We start from the raw sequence: 17,975 nt of genomic DNA, 5'->3' as shown, positions 1-17,975 counted from the left end.
CCATTTGGTTTCGGTACAAGTCAAGTGAGTTTGCATCACCACGCTATGTCATTCTTTTAATGTGATTGGTCTCTGAGAACAAAAGTGAAGTTTCATTGAAATCTATGTGAAGCCTTGCCCTACACGCTCGATCAAGCGAAGTGGTGTACTGTTGCTGGTACTAAAATGATAGTGGCTGGATTCAGTAATGTATGGGGAATGAGAAACAAAATCACGTTTTATAACACCATGCATTGCTCAAAATACATATCGTACATTCGTGAAACATTTTGAATGTCAAGATAATTTGGACGAAAAAAGCTTTTCTTGCACACTGGAATTGCATGCAAGTATATGCAGTTTATCATGAAATAAGTCCGAAGAAGCAGAGAGCATTAAATATATATTCACATTTCTTGCAAAATAAAGGTGCACATGTAATATTGTTAGTAGATAAAACGTCATCGATATATCTAAATGTCGAATTGAAGGCCACAGCAAGAGATTTTTTCTGTTCGCTTAAATTTTATGAAATATAAATTCTGCATCGCAGGACTATAAAAACAGGTTGGCCAACAAAGGAGCACAATTTGTGGGAATTACGACAGACTGTTGGAAGACCTAATCACCAAAGACCACGAAGATATTGTCAATGAGGAACTCTAGCAAATTTTTATTTCAACTTCAGAGTACTTGTGCGTGGAATCAGAGTGGCGTTTAACAAAGTAATTTTTGGCATGTCTGATCACTAGATAAGGAATATTTTGCGTTTTCCATTTTTGTTGAAGAAGCAGCTGTCTGATGTCAAAAAGTCTAGTATGTAATTTATCGTGAGGATTGGTCGTGTAAAGTGTAGAAAAGTCCTGGATCCAGTAAATGTTCTACCAAGCCCTTATCTTTGCTCCTCACGAAAATATTAACAGCCGTGTTCAAAGGAGAAACTGTGCGACTACATATGCCAGAAGTGAGGTGGTGTAAATTTAAATTCAAATTTTTTTTTAAAGAACTTTTAGTGAACTTGAAATCACAAATCTTTTCTTAAATCAACAACATCAAAACGTATGACTCAGCAATGTATCTTTGTAAGGGTTTTCATGAAGTTTAAGGAATCTAGTATAGTTACGGTAACTTGTATTCATCCGATCCATTGACTGGGATATTACATACTGAAGCATGATTTTGAAGAATTTCGTCCTTTGAAAGAGCAGTTGGTGTGTATAAGTATGATTGCCGAAAGTGGAATTAATGTCAAGTTCGTTTGAAATACAGTTGTAATATAATGAGTCTTACAAAGGCAAACGAATGTTGTTACAAGCTTTGTCAGCTGGAACCAAAACATTCCTTATCACATTTTAAAATACAAATTGGATGCTTTCTACGAATTTAATAGATGAAATTGAATTCCTGATATCAAAAAATGATTTTCTGATATTAAAAAAAAAATAAATAGAATTCTTGATTTCAGAAAAACAAGTTATTTATTGATATCAATAATTTGAATTTTTGATATAAAAAATCTTATTTTTTGATTTAAAAAATTCCAAGTTGTTTTTTAATATCAAAAATTCGATTTCTTTATATCAGAAAATGATTTTTTGATATCGGGAATTGGAATTATTAATATCAATAATTCTTTTTTTGATATCGGAGAATACCTCAAAAATATTAAAACGGCACCTCATATTCGTGGACCTCTTCACGGTTTTTAGCTCACCTGAGCGAAAGGCATGAGGTTGAACGATCCTCGTGTGATGTCATAGGTTTTTGCAAAAATCTTATTAAATTAAACTTAGCGCATGATAGAAATATATCTTACTGAGGAATTTTATTCACTGGATATAATAAAAAATCTGGTAAACTATTCATACTGAAAAAGTTTATATTTTCCATAGATGATTTAAAAAATGTCAAGGGCCATAACTCCTATGATGGAATTTTCTCTACTGGATGTCTATTAAACATTGGTTTCCCTAATATCTACAATTATTCTATACATACATGTATTTATGAATTAGCAGTTTTTTAAAACTTGATATTCAAATTTTGTCATTTCAACAAGTTTTTATCTATTTTCATTATTCTGTTTAACGAAAATGTGTGATTTTCTGATGTTGATGTATGCTTCCGTTTTTATACGCCCATCGAAGACGGGACGTATTGTGGTATGGCGTCGTCCGTCTGTCTGTCCGGACCATGTGGGCAGGATACAGACTGAACCATAAGCCCTAGGGCTTTACAACTTGGTACATTTGATCACCATGATGAGAGAAAGATGCCTATTGTTTCTCAAGGTGAGAGGTCAAAGGTCAAGGTCGTAGTATCACTTATTAGGAAAACCTTGTGGGCAGGATACAAACCGAACCGTAAGCTCCAGGATATTATAACTTGGTATATTTGATCATCATGATGAGAGGAAGGTGCTTATTGTTTTTCAAGGTCAAAGTCGTAGTATCACTTATTAGGAAAACTTTGTGGGCAGGATACAAACCGAACCGTAAGCTCCAGGATATTATAACTTGGTATATTTGATCACCATGATGAGAGGAAGATGCCTATTGTTTTTCAAGGTCAAGGTCGTAGTATCACTTATAAGGAAAACCTTGTGGACAGGATACAAACCGAACCGTAAGCTCCTGGATATTATAACTTGGTATATTTGATCACCATGATGAGAGGAAGATGCCTATTGTTTTTCAAGGTCAAGGTCATAGTATCACTTATAAGGAAAACCTTGTGGACAGGATACAAACCGAACCGTAAGCTCCTGGATATTATAACTTGGTATATTTGATCACCATCATAATGAATTAGCTCACAGAGGCCAGTGCTAACTTCACTAAAATATGAATCGCACTAAAATATGTTTTCCTTTAGCAAAATCTACGGGCGTATTATGCCACGTTGGCGTTGCTCTTGTTGTATGTCTGACATCTTTAAAAAGGTGGCAACATACATTTTCTTTGGTTATTAATTAAACTATATTGAGTGGAAATTAATAAAGTTTTCCCACTTTTAACCATTAATATTGATCAGTCACATGAGGATGGAACTACCTTAATTAAGTGAGCTTTTCTGATCAAAATTTGGTCGTTGTTGTAAATTTTTCACATTTTCGACTTCTCAAGAACAGTTGGACCAATTTCAACCAAACTTGCCACAAAGCAGCCTTGGGTGAAGGGCTTTCAAGTTTGTTCAAATGAAGGGCCATGTCCCTTTCAAAGGGGAGATAATCACAAAAATGTAAATATAGGGTGGGCCCATGGGCCTAGAATCGCTCTTCTGATACATTGTAGAACAGGCAAAAATTTTCGCTAACCAAGATTCATCAATTAACAAAGTTTGATGATGTTAAGTCAAATAGTACCTGAAAATTTAAATGTAACTGTCCAAAAGTAGGTCACGGTGACCTACTTTTGGTCGACACACTGAAGACTCGAGATGCATCAACTGACAAGTCAAATGGTATTCAAATATAGCCGTCAAATTCCAAAAGAAGGCCACAGTGACCTACTTTTTGGTCGACACACTCCAAAGACTCAGGATGCATGAACTGACAAAGTTTGATATTGAAGTCAAATAGTATCTGAAATATTCAGATATAAACGTCAAATTCCAAAAGTAGGTCACAGTGACCTACTTTTTGGTTGACACTCTGAAGACTCAAGACCCATCAACTGACAAAGTTTGATGATTGAAAGTCAAATAGTATCTGAAATATTCAAATATAGCCGTCAAAATCCAAAAATAGGTCACGGTGACCTACTTTTTGGTCAACAAACTATGAAGACTGAAGATGCATCAACTGACAAAGTTTGATGATCCTAGCTTTCATATAGTGTCCAAAATATGCATCTAAACTTGAAAATGTGAAATTTGAATGTCTGCAAAATTCAAAAAGTAGGTCACTGTGACCTACTTTTTTAATTATAAATATGTTTCGAGGCCTCTAGACGCATCAATTAAAGGTTTGATGATTCTAAACCTCTCGGTATCTGAAATAACAACCTAAAATGTATTCATAAATGATTAGCCATAAAATTCAGAAAGTAGGTCATGGTGACATACTTTTCACATGACGCAGTTGAAGGTCCCATGATCTATCAACTGACAACTTTTGATGATCATAGGCTCAAAAGTGTCCAAGATATGCATCAAAATCTATTTAATATAGTAATTACCTGCGAAATTCAAAAGTATGTCACCATGACCTACTTTTGAGACAACATGATATTATGTCCTAAGATGCATCAACTGATAAGATTTGATGATCCTAGTCTTTATACTAAGCAAAATATCAAAGTTTTTAACAAAACAAAATTTAAGGTCAACTTTGAAGTGACCTTGAGACCACACCCTTTGCCCCAGGATGATGCCTTGAACAATTTTTTATCTACAACCTATCCTCATTCTTATGCATAAGTTTGGTGATAATTTGCCCAGTGGTTCTTGAGAAGAAGATTTTTTAGCAACCACTACTTTTGTTTGCATTTTCCTAATTATCTCCCCTTGTGAAAGGGTCACAACCCTAGTTTTAGTACAAATAAAAGACCTTGGGCCAGGGATACCCTGTGACAAAAATTGGCCAAGGGGTTCTTGAGATATAGCCCTTTTTCCAAAAAGTTGACACACCGCACGCCAGACATATGGCCATATGATTATCTCTTTGAGTCTTCGGCTCAGAAGAGCTAAAATCTTTTTCTGAAGAACCACTGGGCCCGGGGGTTGGATGGGACCACAATAGGGGATCAAAGTTTTACATACTAATATATTTTAAAAATCTTCTCAAGAAGCACTGAGCCAGAAAAGCTGAGATTTACATGAAAGCTTCTTGACATAGTGCAGATTCACGTTTGTTCAAATCATGGCCCCGGGGGTTGAATGGGACCACAATAGGGGATCAAAGTTTTACATACTAATATATAGGAAAAATCTTCTTCTCAAGAACCACTGAGCCAGAAAAGCTGAGATTTACACGAAGGTGTCCTGACATAATTCAGATTCACGTTTCTTCAAATCATGGCCTTGGGGGTATGATGGGGCCACAATAGAGGATCGAAGTTTTACATACAAATATATAGGAAAAATCTTCTTCTGAAGAACCACTGAGCTAGAAAAGCTGAAATTTACATAAAGGCTTCCTGATATAATGCACTCAAGTTTCTTCAAATCATGGTCCCTGGGGGTATGATAAGGCCACAATAGGGGATCAAAGTTTTACATACAAATATATAGGAAAAATCTTCTTCTCGAGAACCATTGAGCCAGAAAAGCTGATATTTACATGAAAGTTTTCTGACATATTTCAGTTTGTTAAAATCATGGCCCTCAGGGGTAGGATGGGGCCACAAGGGGGATCAAAGTTTTGCATACAAATATATAGGGAAAATCTTTAAATATGAGCCAAGGTGACTCAGGTGAGCGATGTGGCCGTTGGGCCTCTTGTTTTGTTTTAAAAATAGTGGACCACGACAGAAAGATATCAATATCACACCTTCCGTTCGTTGTAGATGGTGAGGTTATATTGTTGCAATTGAACAGCGTGAAGAAAATATTGCGCACCAAATAGCGATGCATATAATCCAAGAATCATCAGCAGATTTAGAACGACCGTCCTTTTCAGTTGGTAATTGCTCTTTTGATAGGATTTCTCAGCAAAGTGCAGATTTTTTTTTTTTTAAATGTCACCGACTGAATTGCACACTTTAATAATTTCTAATGATCGTTGATATGACATTTTAAAAAAAAAAAACTGATTTCTATGCGAGATTTGAGTATTCCATTTAAAGTATTACTGAACTGACTGAAGTTTCATATTTTATCAAAATTACACCCGAAATACCATTCAAAAATACAAGGAGGGGGTGGGACATGGAGTCCTGTACACAATCACATGCGTTTAATTGATCAAGACATGGGGCTTACGGCGGGAGTGACCGGTCGACTGGGGATGCTTACTCCTCCTAAGCGCAGGTCCAACCTCTAATATATACACAGGACTCCGTGTTTGTCGAACTCTTAATTTTGTATTCCTTTTAGGATTTATGAAATGTATCACTGTCCGTTATCTTAACCTTTTCACATGTGCAAAATTAAGACCACATGGCTATGTTTGGAAATTGAATAAATTGTAGCTATTTTACTGTCATTTGTTGATGCTTACGAAGTTATGTACATCGAGATTTTCCTAGATGATAGGATAGCATAGAGCTCTAGGAATTGAATTTCAAATATTAAGTAGGATCATACACAATTTTAAAGATAATGGATACGTAAATGTCTGATGTTTAAGTACAAGTTCTTGTACTTCAAGCAATGGGGAACTGGATAGTTGTGTAAGTCGTGTCAATCTTTAAGAGGAGTTGTAGAAAAGAAATGAAGAAATAGCATAAACTAATTAAAGAATCATTGAGGTATGTGTGGAGTTTTTCCAAACATGTTCTTGTGCTAGAATATTTGTGTAGTGACATATTTTGACAAAAAAGAGCAATTGTAAGCGTATTACATTATAATATGTTGGAATAGTGAAATAGAATCCAGACAATGTGTTAACTTACCAGTGTCTATATGTATGTAGACATAAATAATTGTGCGTTGATTGTTATAGGCCTAGAGACACAACATAAGTTTATTACTTTTGAGGGTACTTCTCTATTTTTTATTATTATTTTGGAATAATTCTCAATCCCAGAAGCATCTGGTGCAAACCTACATAAATCAACTCCCATAAGTACTTTGATTTTTAAATGCAACCGATATACCTGACCTTCCTCACTACACCAACAGTATTACAGTGTATTGCCCCTCCCCCCCCCCCCCCCCCAACACACACACACAAATTAAAAATAGCTTTCGTACGTATTCTGAACAAGAGGCCCACAGGCCCTGTCGGTCACACGAGTACTAGTGAAAAAGTATCTACTCCCAAGGGCTATGAAATCTAGAAAAATTCCTTTTCTGAACATCTTAGCTAAATTCTAATGTTCAGCAACAGTATAAAACAAGATGTGTTCTTAAATCCTCAATGCCCTCAAAAGTGCATACACTGATGAAAGGTTTTACATAATATAAAAGGTGTATTAACATTAAAAGATATAACTGATATGGACCCATCCTAGAGTCAAAACCATGGATTGTGAAATTCACCATTTTCTGTACATTCCATTTCTGTTATTCCTAAGTAAGCATTTTCAGAACAAGTACCCCAGGGATAATCAAATTTACAATTTTGGTAAAGGACTACCTGTATATTATATCCATTTAGTTTCAATAGCACTAAAGAAGATGTTATTTAAGTGTTTTACACATAAACACTATATAGTAAGTTTGGCCCTGCCCTGGGGTCAGAACCCCTACCCTGGGGATCATGAAATTTACAATTTTGGTAGAGGCCTTCCTGCTCTCCATCACCATGCAATTCGTTTTTCTTTAACATGTGCGGTTGTAGAGAAGAATAATTTTGAAAATTGGTCGATTTGGGGCAGTTTTTGCCCCGCCCCTAAGGTCCCAGGGATGCAGGACTCCTGCAATTTACAATTTATGTCCCCCTTGTTCCAAAGATGCCTCATACCGAATTTGGAATGTTTATATAATTATGAAAATTTCAAATTAAGATTATGGCCAGGATACAGAAAATTTTGAATATGCATGAACAATGATTGAACTTAGGCCCGGGCTTTAGAAAACCTAATGTTACAATATGAAATTATGTCAATCAGTAAGGCTAAAACACTTTAAAAACTCTGTGTATTTATCTAAAAAATCTATGAGGTAGTCTGTCCTATTTTGTAAATAATTTTTCACTGCATATACATGTATATTTGGGCTATTCTCTCGTTGAGTTAACATTTCAGAATGGGTATTGATTTTTATTTGAGGTTAATTATTTCCAACTTTTCAGTTATAATCTAATATTATGAAGTTTAAAGGTGTCAAATGTTGTTTGGCCACACACTTGGACTTACGGATTTTACGTAATGACGTCATTCTCGACGTTACGTGTTAAAAAAATTCCATACCGTAACATAATTGTTAAATTTGTTTTGTAATTGTTTATTGGGTGTTAAACATTTAAAATGGCCTAAAATGATGAGCTTCACAGTCATCGTATAATTCTTTTATAAAAGATAATTAAATAGAAATAATCTTTTATCAAGAAATTTGGTGATGGTACGGAAAGTGGAATTTCCCCCCGTTTAAGAACTTGAAAACTTAGATTTGCGCTCAAATTTGAACAGAGATCAAGGCTGTTTATATCATACAGGAAATCCCATAAGATAATTGTTCCTCTGAAAGATTATGATGATAATTGTACATTGCTTTTAAGAGGTTGCTAGTTAAAATATGCATTGTGATGGTAAGACATCAATATTACGGTACAGAATAACAGACTGATTAACAAACAGAGATATTCTATCAGGGGATTTACTATGAAAGAAATTGTCAAATAATGCAACATCACACATCAATTCTCAACTGATCAAAATAACAGAATTTAACTCATCTTTTAGTTCATATCTCAGCTTCTATACATTAATCAAATAAGTCCGATCACCAAGCACACTCAATCGCATTCATATCCATTGTATACTCCAACAGTTGCACGAATTCTTGCTAGGGTGCATGTTCAATTTCTACATTTCATTTTAATACATGTTTCTAAAGGCCCATGATCTCTACTGAATCATGGTCTACACCCAAAATTGTACCTGGGTATGGTTTTCTATCAGACTCTACAACGCACCACTTCCCTCATTTTCCCAAGTCAAGGGTTTCTGATATGATCCACTCCACATAAACATATGTGGAGCGGAGCGGATCAGAAACCATTGACTTGCGAAGATGCACTTCCCTATAAGTTCTGCATCTCCATCTGTGACCTTCATTATCTTGCTATCTTGAGAATCTGATGCTTACTCCTCCTAGGCACCTAATATCACCTCTGGTATATATCCTGTCCAGAGTCCATGTTTGCCCAACTCTTTAACTTGTATTCCTTACAGGAGTTATGAGATTGATCACTGTTCGTTATCTTCACCTTTCCATTACAACTTATGCGAATTTCTGTAGACTGCTCTGATTCATTGCGTTCTTAAATAATTTCATGAAAAATGTGTTCAGAGGGATTGAAACAAGCACATTTGGCTGGACAAAACAGGACAGATACATGTAGCTTGTATGTTATACATTTTTTTCATTAGCTGCCGTTTTTACCATTGCTATGCAGATTGGCTGTTTTCTACGGTAATGTTGACTTATCTTTATATATATAAATAACAAGTAGTCAGAACCCTTACCCTGTGAGATCATACATTCTTAGACTTACATAAAATTCTGACATGGGCCACTGCACCAGATTTAAGCTTTTGAAACCATAGGCCTAATACATGTATTTCTTTTTCTGTTTCAGCAAATTCATGTGATTTTATGTTTTTTAAAAAACCTATATATTTGCCATTTTGAAAATAATTTCCAATCATAATATCAATTTTATTAACTTAATTGAAAGAATTTCCATACCGTCACAACATAGATCGTACCGCTATTGTTACTGATGTGACGGTATGGAGTGTTGTGGTATGGATATTTTCTTACATTATCCCATATATATTTTTCAAATCATGTCCTAATTTAGCGATTCTTGTTACTTTGGAAATTAATTGAATGAATGTGTCTATATCGTTGGTTGCTAGGGATTATTTAATCAAATTTAAACAAAAATCAGTGGTGGGAAATATGTCAATGAAGTTCATGGGTGTATCATAAGTGCAGAAAATAGAAGCGTTACGGTATGGAATATGTTTTGATAGACAAAATATTTTCTTTCAAAAATAATTCCATGAGTGGTTTTCCCCACAATGTATTCCATGCATTCAATTAATTTTCTTTAGAAAATAAGTAAAAAGTTTAAATTGCATTATTTTCCAAACATTTCTAAGAAATATATTCAAAATTCCAACACATTACCGTCACGTCATTGTAATGAGGTAATTGGGCAATTAACATTGATTAATTTTGAGTTGTGTTGTTAGACCAAACGGATTTATATTTTTTTCTAGTAAGCTTTTAAAGTGTAGACACAGAATCAATTCAAACTTTCAAGACACATCGTAATAATTTGAAAAAAAAATAACATGGGACAATATTTTGCCAGTTTGTGAATGAAATGAGAGAATCGCCCATTTAAGCAATAAAATTATTATTTTTTGAAAGATGTAGTCTCGTAACTGCAACGGTGTGTGCGCGTTATGAAAATTTGTTTGCACACACCGTTGAAGTTATGAGACTACATCTTTCAAAAAATAATAATTCATTGCTTATATTTACATTTTGAAACTTTTTTAATATGTGGTTTTTTTTTTATATATACATGTATATATATATCTCAAATATCCCGCGTAATTCTTTGGGTAAGTAGCGATTAACGGAATAGCCGTGGGAAGCAAAATGTGATGTCATAACGTAAAAGAAAAGAGTGCATAATTCTGGAAAAATTTAATAGTCCAATTCTTGAATTGATTTTCAATAAATATCATAAAAATCAACTTATTAACAAAGTTTACAATCTGAACTGGGTTTAAACAGCGCAGGTATAGTCACTGTAGGTGTTAGTTGGCCAAGATGTCACTTCGAGAAATGAAAGTACAATATTCCTGAAAGAAGAATTGTTGAAAAAACCCTGCACTTGGATCAATATCTCGAGCTTGTTCGGTGAAATTAACCACATATCAGAGGTAAGATCAACCTATCTGACATCGAATGAGATGGGAATGGACAACAAGGCTTTGTTTTCATTCGACACACGTACACGTGTGACCGAGCACAGGAACTGTATGGTAATTTTGTCTGTAATAATAATAGTAGGGGGTCTTACACCATATCATGCCCCAATAAGGCGTAATAATAATTTTATTAGTAAGTTGTATGGTATAAGACCCCTACTATCATTATTACATAATCACCGGTTGAATCGTCCCTGTGGGCCGAGATGCAGACGACATGCTCGACAGTGTTCACACGCCTAACAGAAATAGTGATTCGGTCTTTGTAGTTATAGGCAAATATCATTCAAAATTCTCTAATGCATTTTATCACAAAATTAAAGAGTAAATGTAAATATTGTGTATTTGTTCATATACTCTGACGTCGACCTTATTCGTACTCAATTGTATGTTTATCTAATGCACCTCATGTACTATATATACTGTGCTTTGAGCGAATAAATGAACTTGATCTTGGATATGTTGATTAGAAGATACATATATATCTAATTATAGATAGTTTCTCTCTCTAAAAGAATTAATGCGCGCATCAATGTGAATTAATGATATATTGCGCGCATTAATTGAATTGATGCGCTCATTAATTGAATTATTGTTCTCTTCCATTCAATTGTTGATATAATCAATTCATTCGAAGAGAGCAACAATTCAGTTATAGCGCACATAAATTCAGCAAAACAATTAATGCCAACACCAATATTAGTAAAAGGGAAGGACATGTATGATTTTTTTTTCATTAGTCTGTCATAATCTGACTTGATGTATACCCCTTGTTGACATGTTTCAGACCCCCCCCCCCCTATTGACATGTTTCAGACACCCCCCCCCCTCCCTATTGACATGTTTCAGACCCCCCCCCCCCTCTTTATTGACATGTTTCAGACACACACCCTTATTGACATGTTTCAGACCCCCCCTTATTAACATGTTTCAGACACACACCCTTCAATATTGACATGTTTCAGACACCCACCCACCCCCCTCCATATGACAATGATAGATGTCAGATACGTCTATGGATAATTCTAACTATGTATTTATAACTACGCAATGCACGTAATGTTAAACGTAAATGTAGAAATGTGAAATGTTACTTGACAATTTGCAGTACTTATCATTGGTGCAATGTAAATCCAGTGGGTTGGAATGACTGTAAATGTTATTACACAATGCAACATCTATTGAATATTTTGATATACATGTGTATTTGCTTTTTCATAACTTTTAAGTTCCGGTGTCAATCTAATTAAGATTAGATCAGTTCAACTGTATATATGACAAACGGAATGATTTCAGCTTCTCCATCGTCAACTTCCCATATCTATGTAGCAATATTCAATTATCACCTGCATATGGTGGTTATATCTCTCAACTGATTCGATACCCTAGAGCTTGTTCTGCTTATGGTCAGTTTTTAAATCGATGCAAGCTACTGCCAAACAAGTTGAAGGTACAGGGGTTTCAACAGTATCGCTTGAAGTCAGCATTTCGCAAATTCTATTGTCGTTATAACGATCTGGTTCGTCAATACAACCTATCATTGGGTCAAATGCTGTCTGACGTGTTTCATACCGATTGTTAGGCCGTTCGTGGTACACTGATTTTGACTACGGATAAATCCGTTTACCTGATCAGGATATTGGGCTCACGGCGGGTGTGACTGGTCGACAGGGGATGCTTACTCCTCCTAGGCACCTGATCCCACCCCTGGTGTGTCCAGGGGTCCGTGGTTGCCCAACTATCTATTTTGTATTGCTTATAGGAGTTATGAGATTGATCACTCTTCGTTATCTTCACCTTTCATCCTCTGATCCGTTCACTTACATCGCTATACACAAAAGATCCAATTTTAATTAGTCTGTTACAGTGTATGATTAATTCTTTGAAAGGTATAATTACTTATTTTGAAGTATAGGTAAATTCATCATTTGTTCTATCATTTATAATTAGAATGAATCCTCCTGGTTTGTAATCAGTGTTTACACAACTTGAAAAGTGCCGCAAGTAACACGTTAGTTCACCATTGGTACTATGTAAATTCAACATTTTTTGTGTGTGGATATAATAACCTAAGGATAACCCATAAAAGCTTAAATTAGCTTATTTCCAATGGGGTCCTTATATTTATATAATAGATATGATCAACAGACAAAAAGAATAAACATTACATGACTAACAATTCGATTAATAGTTGCATAGTGTGTTGAAAAATGACAAGCTTTGAACAGACATATTTTATCATAGAATATTAAAGTGTTAAAAAAAAATGTATTTAAAAAAAATTAGACATGATTTCTGGTTATACCCCTTGCCTTGCTGGCTAATAAGGACTTTACAGCTTTTTTATAAAAATTAAAACTTTGCTTAGTTGCCAACTCTTTTGTATCTAAAGGTAAATTATACCAATCCTTGATAGCATTGTAAAAAAGAGGATTCTTTGCCTTTTATCTTAGGTATGATAAAAGTTTTGTTTGTAGTACTTCTAGTATCATTATTGTTTAGAACAAATTGATCACAGAGATAATGTGGGACTTTACCATGAAATATATTAAATACATGGTTCAATCTTAGTTGAGTAGCTCTGTCATCCACTCTTAACATGTCCAAAGAATCTAGAATGTCACTAGAAATGCTAGCTCTAGGACCTAGATTTAAAAAATAAATCTGACAACTTTGTTTTGGGTTACTTGCAATTTTTTGTTTAAGTTGTTTGCCAATACCACAAAACCAAGAACATGCATAATCAAAATAGCATTGTATTAAAGCAGAACATCTTTCTTGACCGTAAATTTAACCAAGATTCATGTCTGTACAAAAAATTAAGTCTAGCATTTACCTTTTGTATGATGTTTGAAACGATATTTTCACATGAGAGAAATTTATCTATACATATACCTAAATATTTAACAGTATCAGATGCTTTGATTTCCTGACCATTACATAGAATTTTAAAAATTGTAACATTTTTCAATTTTTGGGGTGGTCCAAATAAAATGGTTTCTGTTTTTCCAAGGTGAAGAGACTGTTATCTACAAGCCATGAAGATCAATTTTCCATAACATTTCCTAGTTTTTGTGCAATCGCACCAGGATCTCTATGAACATAAAATGCAGCACTATCGTCAGCATATAAAATCAACTTGCAGTCTTTGTCAATACTTATAGACAAATCATTGACATAAATTAAGAATAGAAGAGGGACTAAAATGCTCCCCTGACGTACTCCACAATCTATTTGGTTAAAATTAGATGCTACGTTATTGACATCAACTTGCTGCTGTCTACCAGACAGATAAGACATAAACCACTCTGTGGATAAAACTCCTAAAACCTCTAATTTGTCACATAAGATTTTATGATCGACAGTGTCAAATGCTTTTTGTAAGTCCAACATTACCATACCAGTAAAAATCCCTTTGGAGGTATTGCTTCTAGTAAAGTCAAACATATGTATTAAACAGGTATCCGTAGAAAAATGGCTTCTAAAACCTGATCGATGAGAATAAAACAAATTGTTGCTGTTCAAAAAATGTAAGAGTTGTACATGGACACATTTTCCCAGTATCTTTGACACTATGCATAGTATGCTAACTGGACTATAATTGCCAACTTCCAGTGAACTTCCGTCTTTGAAAAGGGACTTGAATTGACCCTTGCATTTTTAAATTCATCTGGTACAACACCACTTAATTTATTTACAATATACATGATAGGTTCTTTAATGAAAAAGCACCATATTGCATCTTTTAAAAATCTTGCTGGGATATTATCCAGTCTAGTACTTTTGTAAGCTGTAGCGCCTTATTATGACGACAGTGTTATCTGATACAAGTTTAAAAAGTGTATTTATTTCCATTCATTAGAGTTAGAACTAATGAATTATGAAATAAAATATATAGGTCATCAGTTTTTAAGATGCAAGACATACATAAACAGAATCTGTATCACCGTCAGAAAATTGCAATTTTCCTTAAACAGCGTTATCATAATGTCATAAAAACTGGTTATGACGATATAATGCCATTCATAACAATTTCATGAAACTGTTTCTTCACAAAGTATACAAATTGTCTATAAAAATAAAGGAAATCTATCGCATAATGGACTTGATAAAGAAATCAATAAAAACAGAGTTATTGCCCTTGGATTCAATATTTTGAAACATATCAATGAATATTCATCTATAATTTCGACTTTTGAAATAATTTAGTTTTAACAAGATTTTTTACAATAACTATCGGAAAAGTTTATGTTCCTATTATGCATAAATCTTAATAAATCATTTTGAAAAATCTGATGACATCACAGGAGGGTGGAATTAATGCTTTCTTTGTTGTTTTATCGGGTGATGAAGGTAGCAAGCATTGCAGAAAAAAAAATCCTATGCATAAGAGGGAAGGCAATGAAAAATGATCAATCTAGAAAATTCTATAAAGAACACAAAAGAAGAGAAAAGGGCAAACACGGACCCTGGGCACACCAAAGGTGGGATCAGGTGCCAGGAAGAGGTGGGATCAGGTGCACAGGAGGAGGTGGGATCAGGTGTCCAGGAGGAAGTGTGATCAGGTGTCCAGGAGGAAGTGTGATCAGGTGCACAGGAGGAGGTGGGATCAGGTGTCCAGGAGGAAGTGTGATCAGGTGTCCAGGAGGAGGTAGGATCAGATGTCCAGGAGGAAGTGTGATCAGGTGTCCAGGAGGAAGTGTGATCAGGTGTCCAGGAGGAGGTAGGATCAGATGTCCAGGAGGAAGTGTGATCAGGTGTCCAGGAGGAAGTGTGATCAGGTGTCCAGGAGGAGGTAGGATCAGATGTCCAGGAGGAAGTGTGATCAGGTGCCAGGAAGAGGTGGGATCAGGTGCACAGGAGGAGGTGGGATCAGGTGTCCAGGAGGAAGTGTGATCAGGTGTCCAGGAGGAAGTGTGATCAGGTGTCCAGGAGGAGGTAGGATCAGATGTCCAGGAGGGGGTGGGATCAGGTCCAGGAGGGGATGGGATCAGGTGTTCAGGAGAAGGTAGCATCCCCTGTAGACCTTTCATTTATCATGAGGAAGGGACAGGTTGTTCCAGGGATTTGGTCATTTTAGTGATAGACGTTAAGATATGTTTAGAAAAATAGATGAACCCTGAACGACTCAAAATCGGAATAATCTGGGTTTATATGTTCTTCTAAAAGTTGTTTTTTTTTTTTTTTTTTTTTTTTTTAACCCACTAACGGAAACCACGGGAATTTCCATATAGGATTTATTACTCATGATTTAGACAGTTTATGTATTATAAAGTTATATGAGTTATAAGTATACAATTATGCAATAAATGGATTTATGCTAAAAAATTTCCTTCATGTTTGCGTAAATCATATATGTTCTATGTTCAGGGACTGACACTAATTTTAATACCAACCTGTCCCTTCGGACAAGTTAACATGAAATTTAGGTTGTCCGAATGGAAAATGTACTTGTCCGAAACTGACCAACAAAAAACTGTAATGTATATGCATTGCATTCTCATGAGTGTTTTTTTTATTAATAGTGTTACCCTGGTTTTCTTGTGATCTCCATGTGAAATCATTAATTAATAATAATGTATTGAATGGTTTCAAAACTCCTGTCACTCAGACAGCAATCTATGTATATACATTTTTACCTTAATGTTTGCAGGCAGAACACTTAGTTACAGACAGAAGTTGAGCCATATTTATGTACTTCCAGATCTGCAGCAAATTGCACAGTGACTTATTGTATTTTTGTGTCTAATAAAAATTATTTTTGTGTCTAATAAAAAAATAAAAATAGTACCAGTAGACTTTTATATTGACTTATTTTATGTCATTTCTTACGTCGTAATATGTTTTATTTAAGACTATAATGGATCAAATAATCAGAGAATATTCCCCTTAAATTCTTTTTAATAAAGTATTATTTGATAACCTATTGATAATTTTTCATTTTGGACATGTTTTTCGTAAAAATTATTCAATTTTAACTTCGGAAAAAGTGTTCTATATCTGTTTGTTCACTTCCAAGAATCACGCGACAATAGAGACATCTGATTGGCGCGATTAAAATACACCGTGAAGCTGATTGGTCGATATTAATGAACAATCTAAATTTAGATCAGGGAAAACCAGAAAAACGCCATATTGATTATCAGATTATTTCTATCGACGAGATGTACTTCAAAAACTTTAAGGACTCTTTTCACGTAGAATTTATTAAAATTTCACGGATACCCTTCATTTATTTTTGGTTGTCCCATCGGACAGGTAAACTACAGAACTTAGTTGTCCGACCACCGTTTTAAGTTGTCCCGGACAATCGGACAGCCGTTAGTGTCAGTCCCTGATGTTGTATAATAAATAAACACGACAAAATATTTAGCACAGAAAGAAATATATTTTTAATAGGAAAAATGTCTTCCTGTTAACAAACCATTCATATATGAAAAGTTCGTTTACAGGAAGACAATTTTTTAATTAAATCTGTACAACTCTACACAAATTCACTATAATTATCTTATATCCACCCGAGTATGCACGGGAGAAACTTTTACGGAAGACGGTAATAATCGTCTGCCTCCAGGCGGCCGATAATAAAGCTGACGTGTTATGTAACTGCAAAAAAGTAGGTCATTCAAAAGGATATGAATTTTTTGGAAGGGTGTTGCTAAAACGCGGAACGGAAAACGAAACGGAACTGAACTTGGTTTTAAAGGGACTGATTCACGATTTTTGATTTAAAAAAAAATTCATTTTTTGATGTTAAACATTAAAAATATAACTCATTTAATGTTGACAGTCAAAATTTTGACCTTCTGAATGCAAGAATAAAAACAATATTTTTGCCTTAAATCTGCGTTATGTAAACAAAGACCCTAGAGTCTTTTTATGTATACAAATAAACAAGTGAAATATTGATTTTGTTATATAAAGCATCTTAATTTTACATAGTCACAAATTTTAACTTTAAAATGACACATTTTACCCCCAAAATGCTTGAAATGTAAAAGATATAATAATCTTAGATCGATATCCATTTCTTTTGAAAATTTCGTAAACAATTAAACATACATGTACCGCAATCTTTGTTTACAAAACACATAATAAACTCTCTAAAATGAGCTTCTGTGATAATGTATAACCTTAATCTTTATGTGAAATCTTTTAAACACATTAGAAGTAGATTTTGATAATTAAAAGTGAAAAAAATTATTTATTTTTTTAGGG

The 17,975-nt window shown here is 34.5% G+C and overlaps 2 protein-coding genes across 3 annotated transcripts in view; one reads left to right on the top strand and one right to left on the bottom strand.

Annotated features, from left to right (window-relative positions):
* LOC125652350 (deoxynucleoside triphosphate triphosphohydrolase SAMHD1-like) overlaps positions 1–17,975 on the bottom strand; it is a 69,073-nt gene that overhangs the window by 42,590 nt on the left and 8,508 nt on the right. The window lies entirely within an intron of this gene.
* Positions 14,518–16,561, top strand: LOC125652402 (uncharacterized). Its single transcript, XM_056152310.1, has 2 exons — positions 14,518–15,695; positions 16,411–16,561. Exon 1 carries the CDS (start codon positions 15,078–15,080, stop codon positions 15,651–15,653), a length of 576 nt encoding a protein of 191 aa, XP_056008285.1. The 5' UTR covers positions 14,518–15,077; the 3' UTR covers positions 15,654–15,695; positions 16,411–16,561.

The sequence above is a fragment of the Ostrea edulis genome, chromosome 1, assembly GCF_947568905.1.
Source record: "Ostrea edulis chromosome 1, xbOstEdul1.1, whole genome shotgun sequence".
NCBI lineage: Eukaryota > Metazoa > Mollusca > Bivalvia > Ostreida > Ostreidae > Ostrea > Ostrea edulis.
The sequence above is the reverse complement of the archived record's forward strand: the minus strand, read 5'-3'. Positions and strand labels throughout refer to the sequence as shown.